Genomic DNA, 24,461 nt, shown 5'->3' with positions numbered 1-24,461 from the left:
ATGAAGTACCATCACAATCAAGGGGTTTCATAGAAACATATTTTTAGAGCCAAACTCAATCAGCATTTAGCACTTAACGACCCTGTTAGATGGGACTTGTACGTCCACGACCGCACTGTGGGAAACCGCACGAGCAAAAATTGCATCACTTCATCGTGACAGCGCCATCAATCAAATGTATTATTCTGTCACAAGCAACCGGAATACATTACTCTGTTGCTCTGCTGATGCTAAAAACCGAAAATTTACTGCATGAAGTGCCACTGATTGCACCACTAGATCCATCAGGGAATCACTTTGAGCTCGTCTCAGCTGGTAAAGCGGTCACAGCTTGACATAAATTATGCACAATGCATTATACGATTCAGAACGTCTACCTGATTTTACATTAAGCCAGTTTCTCTTCAGCTATTCTCCCAGGTTTGAATGACAAATTCCCCTCACAGTCCATGTCCCTGCAGTGTGTTAATATTTCTCAGTAGTGCCCTGACTGACCAGTACGATTTGATAGTCCAGCGACAAGGACAAAATATATCCAATTAAGTTTTCTAGAGTGCCATTAGTTCCTTTTCAATATCTTGATCTAAAAAAGTGGAATATGTGTCAAATATTCTACTTTGGTATTGATCCGTCTACTTTGTTGAAAGCACACTTGCTGGTATAAAAATCAACTTCTTAAGCTACTTTGTAATCTTTTCTTTGCTCGCTGACTGTGGACGTTGAATACCTTCCTTTTTATTGACCAATATATCATTTATCAGTTAGTCATGCAATTCTTAAAGAGAACCTACAATATATCAACCCTGAAATTGAATGAGACGACGATGCTGAGCAGCACTCTGCTTCTATTGATCTACTATACAGACATCTAATACGACCAATATTCTGGGTTTAAAAGCAGGAAACTGACTTCATCTGCCTTGATTTAAAATGTAATAATGTGGACATAAAAAAAATCACATGTGAGAGGCCACACACACTATTCTAGTTCTACTGCACGCATGCCCGGTTCTACAAGGGTGCAAAGGCATCCATTGCACCTTACATTATATTATATATTTTGAACAGATAATGAATGATAATAATAATGATAATGAGTGTGGGTGTCTTCATGTGCAACTTCTATTTTGGTTCATGTATGTGCAGCGGTGTGTCGTGCGACAGGACTGGGCGAAGGTGAATATAGATCAGCGAGTGTGGTGATTATTAAATACTCTCTCAGCCGGTCACCTCACTGGTCTAATAGCTCTGAAACAGCGGTGCCAATCACAGTTAAACGAGAAAACGACAATTTAGCAAACGGAAACCTTCACCTAAGGAAAGGTTTGGATGGTTCAGAGCGTCGTGAGCGAACATGAACACACATCACCACAAATCTGCACCCGAAGACACATGGGGGTATGATTTGCTATGAGGTAGTTATTATAATAAAAAAATATATTCATTCAACCTGAACTCACCAGTGGCATCAGTCGCAGTGACATCAACACTGTGTCCCAGGATGAGATTGAGACATTCTAGATGTCCTTGCGTTGCTGCCAAATGAAACCTGCAAAACAAGAACAGAGATGGAGGAAAAATTGAGAAAGGAAAACTGACGGAGGGAGATGTCAAAGAGTAGCCAGCACGGAGCAGAGAAGGGCAAGTGAAAAAGTGATAGGGTGTAAAGAGAAGAGGGGTGAGGGTGAAACTTAAGGACAAGAGAGGGACTGCAAACGGACGCCTGGCTCCTCGCTATCAGCAAGATCAGCATTCTTGAGGCAAATAACAAGAAACCTCAGGGTCCGTCGTGTCTCCAAAGCAACCAAGAGCTACACAAACACTGTATCAGCTTCACTGGTGTATACGCGATCATTAACATATTAAAATAATATAGACCACCCGCATAAAAGGCTGCAGCTTCTCTTTGGGCTTTCTGTGTCCCATGTTCTTTTTTGTGAAGGAAACCCGTCTAACACTATTCTAACTGAAGGATAATTATGTTTGTTTTGAAGTTTAGGAATAATTACACAATGACAATATTCATGAGAGTTCTGCCTCTGTGTTTACCATCTAGTTTGCATAGTATGATAAAAACTAAAAGGCCTGAATGGTAAACAATGCGAGTTATGAGCCACGCAATGGACCTAAATATTACTTAATTTATAAAACTTGGAAACAGCAGTAGAGAGACTTTTAAGCCAACAGGGACAAGAATTGTGATTGTCCTGTCAAATTTGTATTCATGTTAGATTGTCACAAAGTTTTCAGCCAACTCAATTAAGCAGTTTCCCACTGAACTTGGTTGCCAACATGTCTTTAATCATCACTTTGGACTGGAAACATTTCTGTTCCCCTTCTCTGATTAAACCCACAGCAGCACTGCCGCCACCAGCCATGAAGGTCTGCAGAGCACTTGCGTGTAAACCAATCTCAGTCTGTCACCCCTCAAGCCACATGAACCTGTTTATACACTAACCCTGAGGTATCTGCCAAGGAGACAGCTAGGCTGTCACCTCAACACTGCCGCGGGTATTAAAAGCCGCGTTGATGGCCTGGAGATGCGGGTTCTCTGGGGAGCAGTGGAGGCTCCTGGCAAACAGCAGACTGGGAGCAGGGCAGACCTATCCAAGTTAGGGGGATCCAAGTGTTCTGAACGACCAAGTTCATGAGCCGCAGCGTTCTCCAGAAGATAACTGGAGGAATGCTTCTGAACAGGGTAAAAAAAATACGTGATTGCAAGCTTGAACCGGGGGTAGAGGATTACCTCTAGACTTTGTGATGAGTCGTGTGACTTGTCCACTACCGGCTACCAGGATGTTTAACACTGAAAATCACATTTTTGCAAATATATATTGACTAAATGCAAGAAACTAAAGACAGACAGATTTGATGAGAGGAGACTTAAATCCATTAAAATAGCTGTAATCGGTCCAGCTTAGACTGCTAGCAAAAAAACAACAAACAAAACCGCTAAATGTAGGACACAGACCAAACACAAAGAATTGACTGTTTTGATTTGTGGAGATATATACTGCTTACCCAGCTGGAGACCTCAGTAAAATGGTTAAAGATACATTTTGGTTAACTAATGGGTCTGTCTTTAAGAGAGCACATGGCATTTCATCGTCACACCTGCTCCTTGGGCGGTTTTCAGGTCGACGGTCTACAGGATACGGTTGCTATTTTTAGACGAGTGGACAGGGGAAGAGTAAACCAGAGTGTATGCTGGTAGCTGAACCATATACAGCGTATGATAATGTGTGTCTCTAAAAGGCACAGCAGTCAAAATACTGTGGCCACTGCAGCTTCAAGTTCTACGCAATTATTTCTGTCACACTCTCCCAATCATTGCTGCACATTGTTTTAAGAAGTGTCCATATCTTCTGATGCATTTACGTGAGAACAACATTCATAATATCACAGCTAGACGTACCATGTGCATTATCAAAGTGGTCACTCAATGAACTTATCAAATTCTGCAGTGCGGTTTTCAGAAAATAAGCTTTTTGAAGACATTTTGCTAAATATTTAGTGAGCTAAAGACTCATATTGTTCTCAGGAGTTGGTGGAAAATAAACAACTAGAGGACTGCATGAATGAGTCCTAAAACCCAGATATGAGTGAGCACTTTTTGCAATTCTGCTTCCCTCGTCTCAAAGTCAATGTTTTTCTTTAAATGGGTTTTTGGTTAGATGCCTGAAACAAGGTCCGTGGTGAACACAAGCTTACGAGGATTTTAACATTTTGATCTAAGACAGAAAACATCTCAGTAAAAACCACTCTGGTGAATTTTGAAGCTTTTAAGTGTCTTGCCAACAAGTGGCTAAATGAGGCTACAGAACGTCATCACGGTGACTAGTCCGCCTTCACAGCCTCGTTGTGTCTACATCGTCCTCATGTAACCGTGGTGTCGCTCGTTAATAGCTTGACATTAGCTTTTTACTTGTGCCAATTGCACTCTCGCTTTAAAAATCATGACAGTGGTGTTCGTTTGTGTGAAGATTATCTTGCTGGAAAAAAACCTGCAAGTATCATATAGTTTTGTTTGCCACAAATCTTATTTTCTGCAATAATCCAAAGGAAATATCCCATTGGCTTTTTGTCGAGGGAACCAGTGCGATACCAACTTCTGAGGGTGGCCTTCAAAAAAAATGTCATCCCTGCAGAAAGAGACAGGATAGTGGACATGCTGCTTTAAAGAAAACACATCGGGGTTAACAGTTTGTAATTAGTTTCCCAACAGAGGTCCATGATTACAAGACACTGCCATCAGAAATTCCTCTGCTAGCTTTTGCAGAGGCCAGAAAGCCACGGACACGTGTTAGTCTGTGTGTGGCCCACTGAACTAAAAGTAGACCTGCTGAATTGAGATTGTGGTTCACTGTTGTTTGGGGTAGACTACACTAGCAAAAGCGTGACCCGTTTCTATAAATGTTCATTGTGTTGATTTCATGGTTAACTAGCTGTGTTCTGTCCGCCCTGCAGGGGAACACCAAATGAGGTTGTTTGTGAACAACAACCTCTGCAGTCACTGGATTTAGTTCGGACAAATTCTAGCACCTTATTATGAGACCAGGCATTAATCAGGTTATGTGCGTAATTATGCTTATTTACAAGCACGCATGTATACAATCATTGGTCTGTGCAATGGTGCCATGAGAGAATTTCACACACTGCTGAAAATACTCGGCACCTTTGCTGCCGGGATCTGTGGCTCCATAGTTTTATGCTTGAACAAAGCCTTTATCAAAATAAACCTGAAGCACAAGCCAGAAACCAGAGACTTCTTCATATATCTAGGATTAAACTGAGGGCGCCGGGCCTCCCAAAATGCTGGGGTTGGAATCCGGTTACATTTAGCAATAAAACCAAGTACCTGCTTTTTTAAACGGCTCAATGCATTGTTTTCCATTATGCCATTACGGACCAAAACAAAACGTCCTGAAATATCTATGGTCATGCAACATCAAAAACAATTGCTTGTACATGTTTCAGTTGGGTTGACCCACTTTTCTCCCTGCACCTTCCATTTACTTCCCGTCCTATCTTTCAGGCTTTCTAATGAAACCTTGTGTAGGGTGTAAATCCAGCTCTTTGTAAAACAAAAACAACCAAAACCTGAGGTTCCCACTGAAGAAAATCCTACCAAACAAAACATGGTCCTTAAAGATGTTGACTGATCCTGATAATAGCCTGCAGCTGGGCCAAAATGTATGACTTTGTGTCGCAAAAGCACCACAGTGGATCAGATCTGAATTTACAGGGAGTCATTTCCTGTGGGGACCACAGAAACAGCCTCCAGGCAATGTGGTCAGGCCTTCAGTGGCCACACACATTTCTTGTACCAACTCCCAGAATGACCTTGAGTCAGATGGATCCAAAAGACATTTCTGGATATAAAAATGGACTCATAATGATAACATGCAATTGCAAAAGTCTTAAGGTGGAAAATGTTTGACAGGGTCACCATACCCACGGGGAATGTTGGAAGGGGGCGGGATTTTGTTTTGTTTTTAGGGTTATGCAGGGAGACTTGGAGGCAAGAGGAACAACTATTTTTAGCAAGATGATCTAATTGTAATGAAATTCCCATCAATAGATGCTTTATCTGGGAAACAAGGTTGGGAAGGTGTGGTCAGAGAACCACAACAATGTTTGAAATGTGTGATGCTCAGCACTTTTAGAGTTGCAAGGGATGTGTCTGTAGATGTTTGTCTGTAGATGTTCAGAGGTTATGTTTACTTACGCCGAGCGTCCTTCCACGTCGAGCTTGGTGGGGATGATGCCCTTCTTGCTGAGAACGGCAGCCACCTTGTCCGCCTCGCTCCGTTCCACGGCCTTCATCAGCCGATCGTCATACTTATTCCAGTCTGTGTTCTGACAGTGAAGACAGTGAACTTTCAGACATGCAGGACATTTGACAGTACTTCCCAAACCAAATAGCTAAACAAATATTTGACCACACACACCTTCGTAGTTTAAAAGTAGTGTGTAACGCCTGCAATGTGTTTTCCAGTTCTTTTGTCTGACGAATAAATGCAACAGTGACATATGCATATGACACACTGGCAATGTAGTTTGTCCTTTTGTAGTACAATAATAGACTTAAGTTAAAGCAGAATGTGCCAAGAATGTGCTGTGCTGCAGTTTCACTAACCCCACCCCCTCATGAGTGATAGCTACAAAGCATGGGAACAGAGTGCTTTTCAGGCTTCTGGGAAGCACACTTCAAGTGTTTTATACTGGGAGTAAAAAATGAACAGAGAACACAAATTATAACCTTAACTGAGTTTCAAACACAAGCAATGTGTATGTACACAGCAGCAATGCACTGAAGCTACACAATAACAAAATAATGAAACCATACATACACCATTTTGACAACATCGTGTACAATATACTACAGTTGTGAAGCAATTAATGAGCCACTCAATTGACCCACCCATGATAATTCTCCCGATTTGCCTCGAGAATAACTTTTAGGTAACTCAATTTGTAGACAAAAGCATACCAACAGAACAGTAACCATAAACACAGATTGTGGTGACAAACTGAAACCAATGAATACCTACAAAGTGCATGGAGGTGCATTTCAGCCAGCGGCTCATCTTCGGTGAGTGGAACTGGTCCTTGCACCGTGCTACTGAAAAGGTTGCCAGGGTGCCGGTTTACAAAAGCAAAAACTGAGAGAAAAAAAGTGTATATAAAAAATTCCCTCAGTTTGCACTCAACCAGTGAGTGCAAAAAAAAAAAAAAACAGATGAGAAGACAGAAGGGTGACAGTCTATACGGTAGTGGAGGTCCTCTTATGGAAGGCTCAACCTCTCGAGTTTCGAGGCGGAGGAGTTTATTTGGCAGGATTTTCTGAGCATTCCTGTGTTGCTCACAGGCTCTGCCTGTAAGTTCATCACTGCACAGCAGTTTAGTTGATTGTTAAAGGGAGGAGAAGGAGGAGTAAGAGGAGGAAGGAATGGAGGTGGAGAAGCAGTAGGACCAGCCCTGCCAGCCCTGGGACCTGCCCTGGCCGGCAACTGCAACTCCTCCTCTGGGGGGAAAGTCAGCTCAGCCTGGCTCCCTCTCGCCTCCCCCTCTATTCTCGCCTTTATCCTCCGACCTTCTGTTCAGCTCAGTCTCCTTCTGTTTTGATACTCTTCCTTTTCTTCTCTGGATTGTTTTCTGTGTAAAAAAAGCTGCAAGGTACTTGCTGAACAAGTTGTAACTGAAGGGCTTCTCTCTTCGCCTCTTCTCTCCTCTATCAGTGGTCTCCAGCGTCTTCACCCCACCAAATGGCAAGTCGGTCAGGCTCAGCGGGATAAATATGTGAGCTCTCCCAGGTTTAAAATATCACCCCCTCCCTGGTAAACAGCGGCGGTGCAGACAGCGCTGTAGACTGGTTACCTCTTTATTTTTTGACCCTCCAACCTTTCTGTAGTGACTGATAGGAAGACAGGGGCTAAGAATACATTCTGGACATGCCTGCACTGTGAGTAATGGCTTTAGTGTCTATCACCACTGCCAGCATGAAACAAGGCCAGCCAAAAAGACCTTGCTTACATCGCCACCCCCCACCATGCTCCCTGCTTGCCTCCATCTGAAAATATTAATGTCAGAGGGGGATTATGGTTTGCACATTTGAAGTGGTCTTGGCACTGACCCCCACAGGACACTACTGGCCCAAGAGCTGCTGTTAACCCATCCATCTAAAGCGGGTGGTGTGGCTCCAAAGCCCCCTGATCCGAGCTGCACGGTAGCAAGGTTAAATGTCAGCCTTTTTACAACCAACTGCCCACCAAAAACTACAACTACACTGCCTGTGTACTTACAATCCAAAAACACTGCAAAAGCACAAGCTTCCCTTTTATTAGGGGTACAGAGACAGCAACCCAAGGACCCGTTTAATTTACACACTGCATCAGCTCCTTGTGGCCTCGTGTTACTGTCCGCTGCCAGACTGGCGTTAACAGAGCGGCACCGATATCCACAAACATGCAAAAAGACCTCCTCCGCATGACATGTCATATGAAGAAGTAGGTGTCAACTTACGAAAGCTGCTCAGCCCAGCATAGAGACAAAGGCGCCAAAATGGCACCCAGCCACGCAGCATACTGGTCACGTAAATCTCGTACATGGGCGTGCTGGTGTGTGTGTGTTTGGGAATCTGTTAATGTACAAGTTAATGATAGGGCTGTTAGCAAGTACAATTTGCCACTCCAGTAGACACTCACTTACTGACAAAATGAAATATCATGATAGGCTTTAAAGCATGACTTGATGTTTTAAAGTGATTTTGATTATTGGTGCCTTCTTAAAATATTTGGTCTAAGCTATTTGTGAGTTTTATGGAATATGATGCCCACATTCTTTTTACTCGGAGCAGTTCAATGATCTCAACTTGGGTCACTTGACTGCAGCCTTTAAGACCTGGGAGGACGATGACGAGAACACATGACGATATCTAGTTTCATATTATGTCGTGAAATGATGTCAATGTTATGTCCCTGCTTTACTTTCATACGTTGGAATGGTGGCAACGAATTTCAAGCATAGGAATACGTGCAAAGTTTATTTTTATATTACTGAGCTCAACGACATTTGATCTGAGGTGTGTGTGGGTCGGGATAAAATATGTTTTAAGCTTTAAATTGCACCAAAATATTTACAAATTACATTTTTTGTAGCTTTACATGTAGAGTAAAAAAAAGAATCTACCCATCTTTGCTCCATGTCAGACGAAGCATTTGTATTCATCGTCATTTTTTTTCTTTTGTCATTTTAAAGTTAGAAATATCTACAGCAGACATTTTTTAGCATGTTTTAATTTCATTTTCCCTTCAAGTGTGAATGTGCAACTGTCTGGACATGTAGAATGCGAGCACAAAAACCACAGGGGCATGTTTTCATTTCATCGTGCACTGAACAACCAATACAGATAATGAACGTGATTCGTCGTTCGATGTGAATCCGATTACGTGTAGATGTTTAGCAGGAACAGCACAATGTTTAAAATGATCAACATCATAGTTAAGTGTGTTATCATGCTAACATTTTTTAATTTGCACCAAACACAAAGTACAGCTGAGGCTGATGGAAATGGCATTGATTTTGAGAGAATTTGGTCATAAACCAAAGTATTGATGACAAAAACTTGAGGGGTTACCAAATTATCATAATTCATCCTGAGTGGGACAAAATAATTGTACCAAATTTCATGACAACCCATCCAATAGTTGTACAGATATTTCACTCAACAACCCCAAAAAAAGTCACCGTCATTGCGCGCAGGATTCATCCTCTGGGCACCATGAATTTAAAACAAAATCATATTTCAGTCTCTTTCAAAGTGGTGGACCGACCAACCAACAAACCTTTCCATCCCTTGAAGCATGCCACTGAGGGGCAACAAAAGGTAAAAGTATTATCTTATAATATTTGTGCACAAATGCTGGCACTAATGGGCAAAAAGGACTCAAACTGGCTTGAACTATTAGCGTCCCCTGATTGCATTGCATCGTTCACTGTGACGTTGGTGCTGAAACGATATTCAACCCTTGTTGCGTGCGACTAAAACAAACACATTACCTAAAGTTTCTATTTAAACACGGTGACCTTGAGGACAACACAGTGGATTAGCCAGTTCAGGCTTCTACCTGTCCACACAGATTATTCTGGGTGTTAGTTAGAGGCCGTTGTCATCTTCAGGTCACGTTTTCCATCACTGTCTACAGACTGAAATTCTTTCCAACACCTCAGTTTCCTGCCTCACTCAGCCCGTGGCCAGACTAATGGGTCTCTAATGTCCTCACAAATGAAATCACTAGCAGGAAATATCTCACCGGTCATCCGATAACAGACCGAAGCCAAGACCAAAACATAAAGCTGTATGCCAATATGTCAAGTGATAGTGGTGTCAGATGCCAAACTGCAGTTACTCGAGTGGTTTTATAGGATTATGATTATGGGGATGACGGTGATAGCCGTAGACATCTGCGAAGAGACGTTACGCCATGAAATGTAAACCTTTTGACATTTTACGGGCGAAGTGGATAGCTATCTGGTAATACAGACCTTTTGCAGCACTTACTTTTTTATCTATTAGTATTTTAAATTAGGGATGAAACCCAAGTTGACTGAAGGTCAAGTTATGTCATCGGTTGCTGAACTCACTCCTTCTGTTCATACTGACCACAAGTCCTGCTCATGTGAACAAAAATGAAATAAAAAATCTGAAGCTAATATGAGGTTTCAGCAAATCTCAAATTCAAATTCCAGCCACAGCACGCTGACATGATGTTTTTTTCCAAGTTCACCAACTTACTTAAGTGTGTTAAAATGTTATAAGCGCTATACAAGTACAGTCCATTTAACATAAACGTACAGCTGAATCTGATGGGAATGATACTAGTTTTGTCATATATATATATATATATATATTACTAATTAACAGTTTCACTGAATAACTACGTTAAATTATGATTTACTTTATTTAACTTTACTTTACTTTCTTTTTACTTTACTTTACTTTTTTATTACTTTATGAAGTGTGAAATGCGAGCACAAAAACCACAGGGGCAGACTGAAAGGGTGGCGGAGCAGAGAAAGAAAGAGAATATGTGTCAACAAATGTGTAAATGAACAAGTGGAGGGAGGAGAAAGTGACATGATGTAGCATGCTTGCAGTCGATCTGTAATTATGGGACACGTAAATTGATGCTTCGGAGTGAAAGGCCCTCTTGAATCGGGCCACGTCCCTGCTGATGGTTCAGGCCAGGTGTCAAGGGGAAAGAGGCGCTCTGTTTTTGGTATGTACACGAGGCACCCGCTGCATATCTGCGTAGCTGCTAAACACAGGACCACTCTTGCTGGGCAGAGTATGGACTGGATGCAGCAGGACAGACAGACACGCCCTCTGGTGGTGTACAGAAAAACAACAGGTCGAATTTACTAAAGTCTATTTGTATCCTGGACACAGAGGAGAAGGTGATCAATGGTCATCTTCAGCGTTGATGCTTTCTAGACAAGATAATCCGTTGTCTCTCTGCATTGGCCATATTTCAGTAGTCAAACCGCTACATGCTGTCAAGAGGGTTTGAAGCTCATTTTTATTATGAATAGAGTTGGGTTGATTTATGTTTTTCTGGTCCGGCCAGGTGTCTGAGCTTTAACCGTTTTGTTTTTATGGAAACCAGCTGAACCGGCATTTGTCATCATGACAAGCTCCGGTTAGAGTAGCCTACATCAGCAACCTGTGCCGACGGCTTTAAATCCAACTTGTATTACATTAGTATTAAGCAATATGACGATGTGATAAAGGGAGCCTCTAGTGTCTGACAGGGAGGATGCACATGGGGCACGTTGGATTTGTTGACTAGAAAGCTCACGTGTTTTTTGGGTTGATGAGACAGACGAACAGAGTTGTCTCAAAGAAAAATAAAACTACTCTAATGTAGCAACATTTTGGATTTGAAGCTGACCAAAGAGACAAACCAAGTGAACTGCAGTCAGGACACTCTCATTCATGGGCTCTCTCAGTATCATTTCACCGATCCGGTGTCTCGCTCATCATCAAACTGGTTTGAAAATGTTTACACCCCCTCAATTGTACTTAAAAATCAAAATTTGCAAGTTAAGTGCAAATTTGTAAGAGTAAAAAAGAAATTGAGTTTAAGGGGTCAGCATGGTCTATTCTCTCTGCAGCTCTGTGCCGAACAAAATTACAGTGTAAACACTTGCAGGAGTCGCGATCTCATCCTCGGGGAGATGCCATCTGCTCACCGACGATGTGGTGGGAGCTGTGGAAAGAAATCTACAGCGAACACACGGGAATACCACTGCTGGCAAAAACTACATATTACAAACAAGTATCCATCATGTGATTAGTGACAGGTGCCTATGAAGAGCATTAAAAGCCTGGGAATTTCTCATGTCTTACAATTAATCTGAACCTGACTCTCTGTACTGTGAACAATCTCAATCATCACCAGTGTGACCAATTGTTTCATGCCGTCGCATTATAAGAATGGTAGAAATTTGCTGACATGTGCCATTTAGAGAAGAATAGAGATTTCTAACCCAATACTGTGAGGATACTTCTCACAGTAAAGGAAGGATTGATTCTAAGGAAATAGAGAAAGAGCAGGCTGCCCTCAAAAACTGATATAAACTGATACCATAGGTCTGTTTTATGATACTTGAGTTAAGCCCGAGCCTGTTGAAAACACAATAAAACTGTGTAAAGTGGATTACTGGGAGTTTTCTGGCGACCGCCTCAAGAGATCTTCACTTGTGTGGCCCAGAGATTAAAAATGAAGAATAGCTGGTCCAGCTGCTGGGTCACACCATTTTAGATGACTTATGACCCAGAGGGCAAAGCCCTTCTCGCTATTTTCTTCTACTTCCGACACCCGCTGCCAGGGCAGGAGATCAGCTTCCCAGTTGCCCAAACCCGGTGAACTTTGCCCCGGCCAACTCCCCAGGAAAGATCATGAAAAACAAAAAGGCCATAATATAGTTTCTGAAAGACAGGTCTAGAAAGACAATGTTGGTATGGATGCGAGATATCTCAAACTATTTCATTATCAGTTGATATCTGAAAAGTCTATTATTGAATCTGGACAAAGCCCCTCCTGAGGTAATGCTTTCTCATCTCTACTGCCTTCATCCCAAAAGGATCCGGAGGATTATACCGGACCACAAATGTGTTTTTCAGACCTTTAAAGCTTATTGAAGAACAGTATTAAGTTTCTAAAGATAATTAGATTAGATAGATTTATTTTGATGTAACATTACAAAAAATAAAAAATAAGATTAATAACCAATAAAATTAACAGAAAACATACGGTATGCAGGAAATGTAAAAAAAACAATAAATAAACATTAGATGAAACTAAGATGGTGAACATTAGACTGGCTAAACATCAGCATGTTACCGTTGCCAATGTGAGCATGTTAACACACTGACATTAGCATTAAGCCAGAAGCATTTTTTAAAGAAACAAATAATTCCAAAACAATTTAGAGCAAACATAATTTTGAAGGCACCAGATCCGTATGAGGTTAAAATATCAATTTCCTGTAAAATGTCGGCAGCTTAGCTGACGCATTTAAAAAGCCATCATTGAAACAACAATGTCTCGCGGCAGGAGAATTAAAAACAGCAGGGTTGTGGGCTTTGGCTGCTGGTGTGGCTGATATTATTCCAGCTGGTCAGACAAAGTAGAGATAGAAGAAGAGAACAGGGCAGAAAGAGAGCCATAGTCAGGAGCCATTTAGATCACTAATGTAGAAATACTACAGTAAATTAACACTTTTCTAAAAGAGCTGCTATATATATATATATATATATATATATATATATATATATATTAAAAAACACCATTAAAATGAGCATTTTCAGTGTCATGACAGACGGTAAGAGAATACACTATGGTATAAGAGACGCAGACAAAGAAATGTGTGTGTGTCTACCACCCGTGTTTATACATGCGTCAGTGGTACTTTAATGTTAATGTGGCTGAAGGGAGTATTGCGAGGAATGAAGGCCGTTCTCATATCAAGAAAAGCGATGAGGCAACATGAGGGAAAATACCACAGGAGTCTTTTGTCTTACACGGCCATATTTGGTTAACTGTGGAGCTCTCTGGGCATGTTGGTACTTGGGCACAAACAGAGGTGATGATGCTTGTTTGGCCGGCACTTGCATGTCATCACACACCCTCACACAAGGAATGTTACTGGAGGGTTGGTCAAATGGACAAGGCCTCGCAAAAACATGCATATACTAAAAAAAAATCTATTTCCCCCCTAGTCTTATGGAATGTGTTAAAACAATGGTTGCTCAACATCTGAAAGTTACTTTCATTGTTTATGTGGTAAGAATTCAGTATGCCTTTAGTCATGCAACACACTGCATCAGGAAACATAGTCCATACGATCACATCTGCCAAATCTTATATGTAAAAAATGTCATTTGAGCTGCTGTATTAAATTCCTGAAAACAACACCGTGACTCCAGTGGTGACAGATAACAATCAGGTAGACACAGAGCAGGTAGTGACTCGTCCCTGCGATAAGTCTTTCCTGTGACCAGGCAGGTCTTCCTGTAAAAGTCTGCTTCCACATCACAAAATGCCTCCAATACATGTTGACCTTTAGAAGTCACATCACCCTCTTCATTATCAGTCAACTCTGCTGCTCGTTGTGTTTCTCGGCAAAACTCAGTGGACAGCAGAAGCCAGCGGTGGAGTTGAAAACAAAAAAAGGCACCAAGTGGCTCCACCAGTATGCTGGGGGCACTGTGACTTTTTGGAAGTTTTACTGACTTCAACTTCCTCATCTGCAGAGAGACAGAAGAATACAACCACACACGGAGCACAGCTTGATGAGGATTACAGTCTGAGCCTTTTCACAGCAGTTTGTCCCTCATCAGCAGAATCTTTGTGCTCCTGTTGCTCAGCATGCCTGACTGTACATACGTATACGTGTGTGCGTGAGTGTGTGTTTTGGCTGATATCAGCTGCAGCCCACCCAAAGTCAGTCAAGAAGCTCAGCCAACTCTCACATGACAACCTCCCTCATCATTGGTAATCTCTCCATCACTAACCCTACACAGTTTACATGACACATATACAGTCAGCCAACTGCATGGTCCCCCTGTAGTCACACAAGATGCAAACACACAACGACATGCATTGCCACCACACACACACACACACACACACACACACACACACACACACTTGGGGTCTTTCACAGAGTGAGCTCTCTGCCTGGGAACACAGGCGGGTAACGCTGCGGAGATGACCTCATGGCTGCCCCCATGGAGCCAGACTTTAATCCTAAAAACACAGACTGTCACGCTACCACCTACTCTACAGCCAACACAATGTCCAGCCTAAAACAAACTTCTGCTGATCCTGTCTGAGAGTTGGCCTCCTACAGTGAATATAAGTAAAATGGCCGTGTGAACAAATGGATGTTACAGGAAGACCCGCTGAACGCTAAGGAAGAAAACGGATTATTTTTAAGAAAAATACAGAAAGAATGGAGGTTTCCGTTTAGTCCTAAATAGATATCAACTAGTACTATAGACTGCTATGAAATGTGATATAGGTATTCTTTGACCCCTTCATCTCGCCAAAATTTCCAAAAACAATCAAAATCAACTGTTACAGGCAGATTGCCAAGATATTAAAACTCTATTTATACTAAGGCGTGGGTTCTGTAGGCTCCCTGCTGTTTTGTTCAGAGTGAATAAAACATAAGCACATCTAGCAAAGCCATTTCCACCGCAACCATTCTGCTTCATTTATCAGAGTGAAGGGAACATCTTAAATACAGGGACAGCGCGGAATAGTCTCAACATGAACCTCCCCACCGTCACTCCAATCACAAAAGTAAATGAATGAACGGCCTGATCCGTTTAGTGCTTGGTCAAGAGTAAAACGGGCTCCACTGAGCACATTCATGCTCCCCAGAGGATGAACCATTTTCAATTTAAACACTCCACAAAATTTCCTCTTCCGCAACCATCTGGCCAAAATGTCAATTTCGCACACAAGATAAAACACATTGTCAGATATAAACCCTAACAATATGTCTTTTCTATGTTATTTTGAGGTATAACTAACATTGCAGCCTCCATGAGCCACCAGGGGAGCTTTAAAGTAGTCTTATTCATACCGAGACAATCATTTACCACCTCAGCCCATTTGATGAAGGGACTGTCGCCATTTTCGTCAATGCAATGTATAAACACAACTGAATAAAATGATTAATGCAATTTTAGAAATGAAATCTTTAGCTTCTGTGCCATGAAGTTAGATAAGGAGCAATTATATGACTTAACAGTTCACTGTTGTGGATGAATAGGAAAATGTTTTTCAATGACAGAATTGGGTATACAGTGTGATCCCTTGTATTCATGTGTGACAGCAGTCTTTTGCTTCATTGTGTAGCTTGAACATCTTCAATGTTCAAGCTACACAAAGCAGACCAGCAATTTAGTCTGACAGGAACCTGTCAAGAGGAAGATTTGAAAAGCCTCGTCATATGACCGAGGATTAACTCAAATGAAACATTCAGTCTTTACCAACTCAAGCCCAAAAAGCAAAGCAACACACATGCTTTGAAAATGAGGGAGGAAAGGAGGATTTGTTTTTTTCTTCCAAATCCAAGACCTTCTCACCCCCACCAGCAGAGGGGTAAGAACGCCTGCTGGGTGTTTTTTACCAAGTTGGAGCCTAAACTTGATAATGTTAAGTAGGTACTCGGGGCTTTATACGCTGCTCAACGGCTTGTGAAAGATTCCTCAGGGGTTCAGCAGACTGCGAGTTCCCTCCCCAGGGTAGAACGGTTATTAATATTATAAATCAACGAGCGTCCCATCTTTCTAGAACACTACAATTGTGGTAATACTGCTTCTGCTTCTTGTTCAGATGTCATTTCTCTGATGATGTGAAAAGCCGTCTTACATATAGCGGAAAACATTCACCGCTACGGTTGACACCTGCATGATATTGATAGACATGTTACAATGTCCATGATTAAAATGAAGTGCAATTCTCAATTTAAAAACACTGAATCTCTGTCTCTGCATCACAGACATTGGTGCAGTACGACAACAATCGCATTGCCTTGCTGAGAGGATACACCGTCCTCCTCCTAACAGGATTTACAGGGGAAACTGGAGCAGTGTACAGTCCTGGGGTTGAAATGGCAGCAGCAGAACATCACAGAGCTCTCCAAAGAGCTGCAGTGGATCACACGTTTTAAAAGTATGTAGAAGCAGAGAAGAGGGGGATGGAACAAAACGGTTTCAGTTCTGATGACTGACACAAACCAAAGGTTCTCCGTTTATAAAATGTCATGTTAATGCCATACGCCTTGCGTCCACACTACTTCGGCATTTTTGGAACCCCTAAAACGGAGATGATTGGAAACACTGCTTTAGCCGTTTTAGCTTGAATACCCCGGGTTTAGTCTGGACGGGCAGAAACAAGAGACCCCTGAAAACGATGATGCAGAAAACCACATCAGCTTCGATCCTGGATTCAGTGCTTGATTCAACACGGATAGAGAATTACAGGCCTTGTTGTCTATGCTAGCGTCTGCTGTGCAGTAAAGCTTTACGACGGCCTACATGCGAAGGAGGGAAGCTATAATTCGAGCGCTTTGCGCCAATTCCCGTGTCTACCTGCGTCATCAGCCCTGGTCATGTAATATGCGTTTTCAGGCGTGGTAGAATGGACAGAGATTATTTCTGAAACGGCATTAAAACACTCACCTGGACAGGGTTTAAAATGAAAAGCTAGTACTGTGGACACAACCAAAGCAGCAGATATTGATCCCTCCCAAAGGCTTGGAGCCATCATACGCCCCTTTTCACAGCCCCAGACCAACTCTCCTTTTGTTACGACTTCCCAACAATACAGCCGAACTCCGTCTGGCTCCACTATGCTATTATCAACCACTCCCATAACAACACTTCATACCGATTTTTTTAAAAACAGCCTTGCTGCCATAAAGGCTGTGAGTCACGCATGCTGTAATATAACAACGGTCAAGCACAAAGTTATCTAAGAGGCTGCAATCACTTGAATGTATGCTTAATCCTTGATTCAGCCCTTTCATTATACTCTGCTGTGTCTGCCTGAAGAAAGCGTCTCATTACGTGAGGGTTCAACCCGACACTGATGAAGGCTTCGGAGTTGCTTTGATGATCAGCCTTGATCTGCCCTTTAAATTGGGTTCAGATCAATTTAAAGTGGTTTGGCATAAAAAGTAAAGAAAGTATAAATAAAGATGTATACCAGGCTATTTCCAAGGTAGCAAACATGTCATAAAATGTGTATTGTTTGTGCGTTTAACAGTCCCAAACTCAAAAGATAATAACTTTAAAATTTCATGAGAAATAGAAAAGCATCAAATCTTCTCATTTGAGAACCGGCAGCTCAAACGGCTGGAAATACTGCCTAAAAAAAATGACTTAAATTGATCCCTAAAACAGTGGCCGATAATGTTTTATGTTAATTGACTAATACAATTAATCGACAGCTCTAATCCTCACAGAAAATAATGTTTCATGTTTTCAATGCAAGCTGGACTAATTCCACTAAACACTGGAACATTAATGGAGCTGTCCATCAAGAAACTGATGAAATCATCTTAATCAGAATAATTTGTGTCCGTTTTTGCCATAATCACATTACTACACGTTTGAAAACGTAGTCAGCCATCAGAGATCTTTATCGTCAAGACGTCAACCGACATGAATGAGTTTTTTTGCTCCACAGGGAGTGCGACACACACTCAATCAAACATGTCTTTGATGATTAACTCAAAACGCCAGCAGTTCATATGGTGTGTGACACTGAACGATAACAGTTTCCTTCACATTCCAAACATTTATCCAAACACTAAACCACGACCCAAAGTATCAGAGCTCTATAAGTATATCATAGGCCTGGTATTGTTGGATGATCACAGATATATCAATATTTCTCTACCCTCTGTACACATGTTTAAAAGTACTTACTGAAATCAGTTTTTACAGAACAATATTGTTGCTTTTAACAAGTGCCATAATTTGCATTGACATCTTTTAGTTTGTTTTGTGTCTGTTGTTTTTAGTCACATCATCTGTCCCTGTTTGTACTTGTATATGAAACTTATTATTCTGCCCATCTTAAGGACTTCCTGGCAGAAGAGGTATTGTATTGAAATGGGACAGTTCTGGTTAAATAAAGTGTAATTACAATTTAAATCAATAACCAAGTTATAAAAATATATAAATTCATATTTTCTCACCGTATCATCATATCGTCCACGATTATTAGCTGACATGGTCAATTTCCCTCCACTTCCACCACGTTACAGAAAAATAGTATTTAAAATGTATCCTGTGTAGTTTTATTGAAAACATTCAGGGTTCTGCAAGGCATTGCGTGCATCCTTGAGGTCAAACAAACATGTTGAGACAGAATATTTTGGGGCATTTTATGTCTTTATTCCACAGCAACAGTGGGGAGAGACAAGAAATGTGGGGAAAGAGAGAACTCAGTGAAATAAACTAGTAGAAAACATGTATCGCATAGCCCGTAGGCCTGAGCAAAATACTAAACACATCTCACTCATATATAGCGAGACTTGTGTGTGTGTGTGTGTGTGTGTGTGTACGTACACATACACACACACACACAAACGGAACAAATCAATATGCTGCATAGAGAATCAATGCTGAACATGACAGAACTTTATCTTCACGCTCCGGCCAGCAAAATGCAACTAAAGAATTGAGATCTTGAGAAAAACATTCTGAAATGACACAACACAAGGCTCCTATAGGTGAGCAGAAAGACCTGAGTTCGGGTGGGCTGCAGAGTCGATAGAAGATAGAGCGTCTCTCTCCTTCAATGTATGAACCAGCCTGATTTTAATCTCCTTTGAATATTGCTCCGCAATTTACAGAAGAGATGTTCGCTGTGACAGCAAACTGTGCAACAACTCAGATTATAATCTCAAAACTAACCAGGAAATCCAGTTTTGTATTCTCACCCAGGAGCTCTCCTGTTTCAGTAGATACTGAAGCTGAAACATTTTCAACCAACATATTGCTTTAGACAAACATAGATTGTCTTAATCTTGCCGAGGACAGCCTTATTTAGACATTTTTGTTTGCTGTTATTTTCACAGGGGATCTGCTTGATTATATCATTTATACGTTATTGCTAAAATCTATCAAAAACTAATGATTAAATACGAATGTTTCTGTCTATCTAATGGGCTAAATGAAAAATAAATAAGGAATCTTCTTTTACTTACGGCTGCAACAGTTAATCAATATGTTAAAATTCATCAGCGTCTATTTTAATAATCAATGAATCGTTGGGAGACATTTTTAAAGGAAAACATGTAATATATATATATCTGGTTCTAACTTCTCTAATGGGAGAATTTGCTGCTTTTCTCTGTTTTATGTTTTGTAAACTGTATATCTTTGGGTTTGAGGGAGTCATCTTGGGCTGTGGGAGACTGGGACCTACACTATATAACAATTAACTTATTCATCTAGAATCTAATGACAGATTCATTGATTGAATTACTTTAAGTCCTAGTCATACATTTGTCTCTGTCAAACATCATAAATCCTTGTTTTCTTTCCATTGAGAACAAATGGTAATTATAAGCCTCCGTGACAATGCTCGTCATGAGAAGCCTTGGAATTCAAAGAAAACTGTTTTCCACAGAAGAGAATGACTGAAACTGAAGCCCTGCCTAGAAACTTGAGCCCAAACTACAGACCTTAGCCTACAGCTGGTATTGAGGGAATGTCTTGGCATTTTGTATCCTGGTCACCAAGTTTGTTTTTCAGCTACCTTAAAATGGTTTAGTTAGCATTCCTTGGCTGAAATAAGTTCTTGTCAATATTTGATAGATAAACCAGATTGATGAATAATGACAGAATTCAATAAAGAGGACAATGTCAAGTCTGAATAGGCAGTTTGTGGCTTCTATTTTTAGGCAGTTCAGGGCTTCTTTGTTTAAGAAAATCAAAGTAAATCCATATATGATCACTTGAGGAGACAATAGAAAAGATAGTGGAAAATGCCGGAATTCAGTTACAGTGTGTTCAAATACTAAAAACAATCCTTTGGATCCCCCCCTTGCCTCTCCTCCTCAGAAAACAGATGAATTTTTCTTAATTATTAGTCACCCCACCAGGAAGTTGTGAGTGAGTTCACCTCCTGCACATTGTGTAGCAATGAGGAAAGCATGCATCCAAAAACATTTACAGTAAGATGAGATGCTGTCAATCTAAAGCCTCATTAAATCTATAGTGATTTTTGTAAGGATACTACCATCTTCTGAAGTTACTGTGAGGAACTATAAACTGGTTATGAAACCGTCTGAGTTAAATACCGCGGACAGACCCAGATTCGGCTTTGCTGCCGCCTTCGACCTGCAGTCGGAAGCTCCGGCGGGAGGAGGAGAGCTCAGCTCCCGGCAACAACGTCGTCTCCTCCTCCTCCTCCTCCGGCCAGGAGCAGAGCTGCTGGTCTCCGCTGGGAGCCGACACCGACACCACGCTGCTGGAGGGCCAGGACATATTGCGGGGCCTGGACACGGATTGGTTGTTTACAGTGTAACATTATCACACTGTGATGGTTAATGTTAAAGTTTGTAAATAATCCACGAGGGGGGATCTGTATGGATCAACAGTGGTCCGGAAACACTACCACTTTCATCCACAGGGACCGCCAAAACCAACACAAAATGAAAGTTCCTTGAAGTAGCTTTACGTTTTTCCTTTGGTACATCTGCCTGCACAGAGGAATGCAATGGGAATGTTATAGAATCATCAATCAGACGAACCTGCGTAAATGTCACGGGTGTTTCCTCAACACGGCTTACTGTAAGCTGTTCCTGAGGTAGCTTTAAAACAAAACAGGACAGAAAATGCTGAAGGCGTGAATATTAAATGGCTGCCTTGGACGGACGGACGGACGGAGGGAGACAACCATCAACGTGGATACAATACCATTTCGTTGCCGAAGGGCTTTTTTCCCCTCCCTTTTAAAAAGACAGTTTACCGCACACCGCTCCTCTGGCTTTGTGCCTTTCTCATGGTAATTGCTAGGAGCTGAAAACAGAGTGCAGTGCCAAACACCCACAGCATGTTGAACTGTGCAGAATCGTAATGACTGAGTTCATAGGCTGTTGCTGGACAGTGAGGAATGAATACAAAATGATGGGCTATTGTGTGGTCACTCTAGCTGAGAAGCATAGACCTGCCAGATATTCAGTATACAGTGTTATTCATTCAATACTCCGGTCTGTAACACATGCAGACTTATCTTGGCAACAAAGTCACTGCAACATTCCTGAGGGGACTTATGGTGTATCCACGGAGCCATGATGGCTGCCCACAACACATTCTACACAAATACCAGGATTAGATGAAATATTTCAAGTTTTCTGTATTTTGTGCCAGGATAACTGCATTTCCTTATTAAAAGATATACACTCAGTTGTCAGTTTGTTAGGTACACCTTGCTAAAAAACAATTTAGTCTCACACAACATGCAGTAAATCTGACTTTCATGAAGGTTACAATGTTCAGATTTTGGTGAAAGAGAGACATTGATTCTACTTTGTGGTCATTTTTGAGGCTGTAGTTTGTGGTAGAGCTGAAATGATTCACTGAATAATCAATGAAGAAGTATTATGATAATGGTTTTATTGTTTTAGTCAAGCACAAATGCCATACAGTCTTTGGTTTCAGCTTCTCAAATGCGAGGATTTGCTGCTTTTCTTTGACATACATGATGGTGAACTACAGATGTTTGTTTCTGACTGATACAAGAAAATGTATATGAAGAAACCACCTTGGGCTCTGGGAAATTATAACATACATTTATAAGCAAAAACGAATATTCCAGAAGATTATTGGCAGATTTGACGTGCTAATGTGGACAAAATAATTGAAACGTCTCTCAGTCTAACTCAATACAACTCAACAGCAGCACATAGTGATCATGAAGCTGGTTCAACACCTTTTCTAAAACAGTTTCAACATAAACCGAACTTTCTATCCGTTATTTACTGCAGACCTACTGTATTAGCAGTGTTGGAAAGTAATTGTATAATTTTACTCAAGTACTACACTAGAGTAAATTTGAGGTACTTGTACTTAACTTGGGTAATTTTCATTTTACTTTATACTTCCCCACTACATTTCAGAGGCAATGAATTGTAGTTTAAATGATGTACAATTATGGATTAAGCTCCACAGCTGTGTATATAAAGTCATTCAAATCAGCCCCACCTTTACAAACTGCAACATTAAAGTGACATTAATCTATTCATGAATGGGCTATTGTGCGTAATGAGCACTTTACTTTTGATACTTTAAGTATCTTTTGATTGCTTAACTTTTACTCGTAACAAGAGTATTTCCACACTGTGGTATTACTACTCGTGGTCAAGTAAAAGATGGGAGTACTTCGTCCACTACTGTTGTATTAGGATGCATTCGTTTTTAAACTAGGTTTACCTAATAAGCTGACAACCGACATCCCTCAGAAAACTTCACAAGCATCTGACATCTGTTGGTGAGCTGCTGCGTTCAAGAACAACCCAAATGTTAAACCCCAGCTTCCAGGGGTCTACAGCGGGGTTATTTGTGTGCGTTCGCGGTGATAACAACCAGACGAGGAGGCGCTTTGCTGCACTGATTTAATGAGCTTTTGCGAATAATAACAACAACAACAACAACAACAACAACAACAACACCGTCAGCTGCTCCTGATTTAGGCCAGATCATGAACAAACCTGAACCCGAATGGATGCAGAGTAATACAACTGTGTCAGAGGCCACATCCACCACTCGCGCGTGAGGTTGCAGGTGCGCAAAGTTACTGGCGGCGTGTTTTATTTCCGTGGGAACATGACCGCGGTTAACGTGGTTGTTGGGGACAAGAGGTCAGGTTAACAAACAATAAAGCCCACCCGGTGTTTAAACCGGTTAAAACATAACGCCATCGTTGATAGACACATACTTGGTTCAATAGTAAGAGTCCGGGGATGTTTTGCAAAACGTGCGTTATTCGATACAGAAAAAGACTTACTGTGATAGTAACTTCGTGCTTTTTCAGTCGATACTTGAGGCTCTTCATCTTGTGGCGTGTTGGTCTGCAGTATTAAAAGTTTCCTTTGGTTAATAAGTTCATAAATAGCATAACAAAACTTCCCAGAAAGTTCAGACGAAGTAAGTTTTATATATCTTTCCCCCTTTTTCCCTCACAGAGCGAGTTTCACCTGACGCCTGACCGCAGATTCTACTCGCCCTCATTGAATTGACAACCAGCGGGAGCCAATCAAACTGAAGCACACGCGCGTTGTTACTTTTGAGCCAATCGGTGACGTGGGAAAAGGCGGGACTTCCTTCTAAAGTGTCAGTTGGGAGAAGTGTGAGACATCCTGGGACAGGGGAGGGAAAACCTGGAATGACGTCATGCGTACCTGAAGATCGAAACACCTTGGGGAAAGAATATATATTTGAATCTGTGAACGATCTGGTGTCATTATCTGTTGTTTACAGGGAATACCTCAGTGGAAATTATTTCGCGTTGCGGTGTAAATTTCACCTGCTATTAAAATGATCTGAATAAACCGCTCAACCTGTCTGTCACCTAGCTACCCGTCTGTTGTGTCACGGGTGACCGAGCTTACTGCACTGTGGTTGGCTGGTCTTTATGAACCTTACACTCAATAACCCTGTTATACATTTTAGGAGGAAATATTCAATTTTAATATTATTCTATTTCATTGTATATATTGTGCATTTTTATATTTAATATGTTTTACTCTGTTATTTATATTGCTTTACCTGTACCATAAATGCTGCTGTAGCGAAAAAATGTCCCCTTGCGGTAATAAAGTAACTATCTATCTATCTATCTATCTTAAGTAAAAGTAGTAAT

The 24,461-nt window shown here is 41.2% G+C and overlaps 1 protein-coding gene across 2 annotated transcripts in view; it reads right to left on the bottom strand.

Annotated features, from left to right (window-relative positions):
• Positions 1 to 23,790, bottom strand: part of uacab (uveal autoantigen with coiled-coil domains and ankyrin repeats b) — a 39,911-nt gene extending 16,121 nt beyond the window's left edge. Inside the window, exons 1-3 of one of the 2 annotated variants that reach the window (XM_079158487.1) lie at positions 23,607 to 23,790; positions 5,729 to 5,859; positions 1,461 to 1,549 (exon numbers count right to left, since the gene is read on the bottom strand). In XM_079158487.1, the coding sequence (XP_079014613.1) occupies positions 1,461 to 1,549; positions 5,729 to 5,859; positions 23,607 to 23,654 (268 nt within the window). In that variant the 5' untranslated portion in view covers positions 23,655 to 23,790. Of the gene's footprint in view, positions 1 to 1,460; positions 1,550 to 5,728; positions 5,860 to 6,554; positions 7,418 to 23,606 lie in introns of those variants that run through there. The other variant, XM_079158488.1, reaches the window with a different exon arrangement.
• Between the last annotated feature and the right edge of the window lie 671 nt (positions 23,791 to 24,461).

This window comes from Pholis gunnellus (genome assembly GCF_910591455.1).
Source record: "Pholis gunnellus genome assembly, chromosome: 1".
NCBI classification, from domain to species: Eukaryota; Metazoa; Chordata; class Actinopteri; order Perciformes; family Pholidae; genus Pholis; species Pholis gunnellus.
Note: the sequence above shows the minus strand (reverse complement) of the source record. Positions and strands in the feature narration are given on the sequence as shown.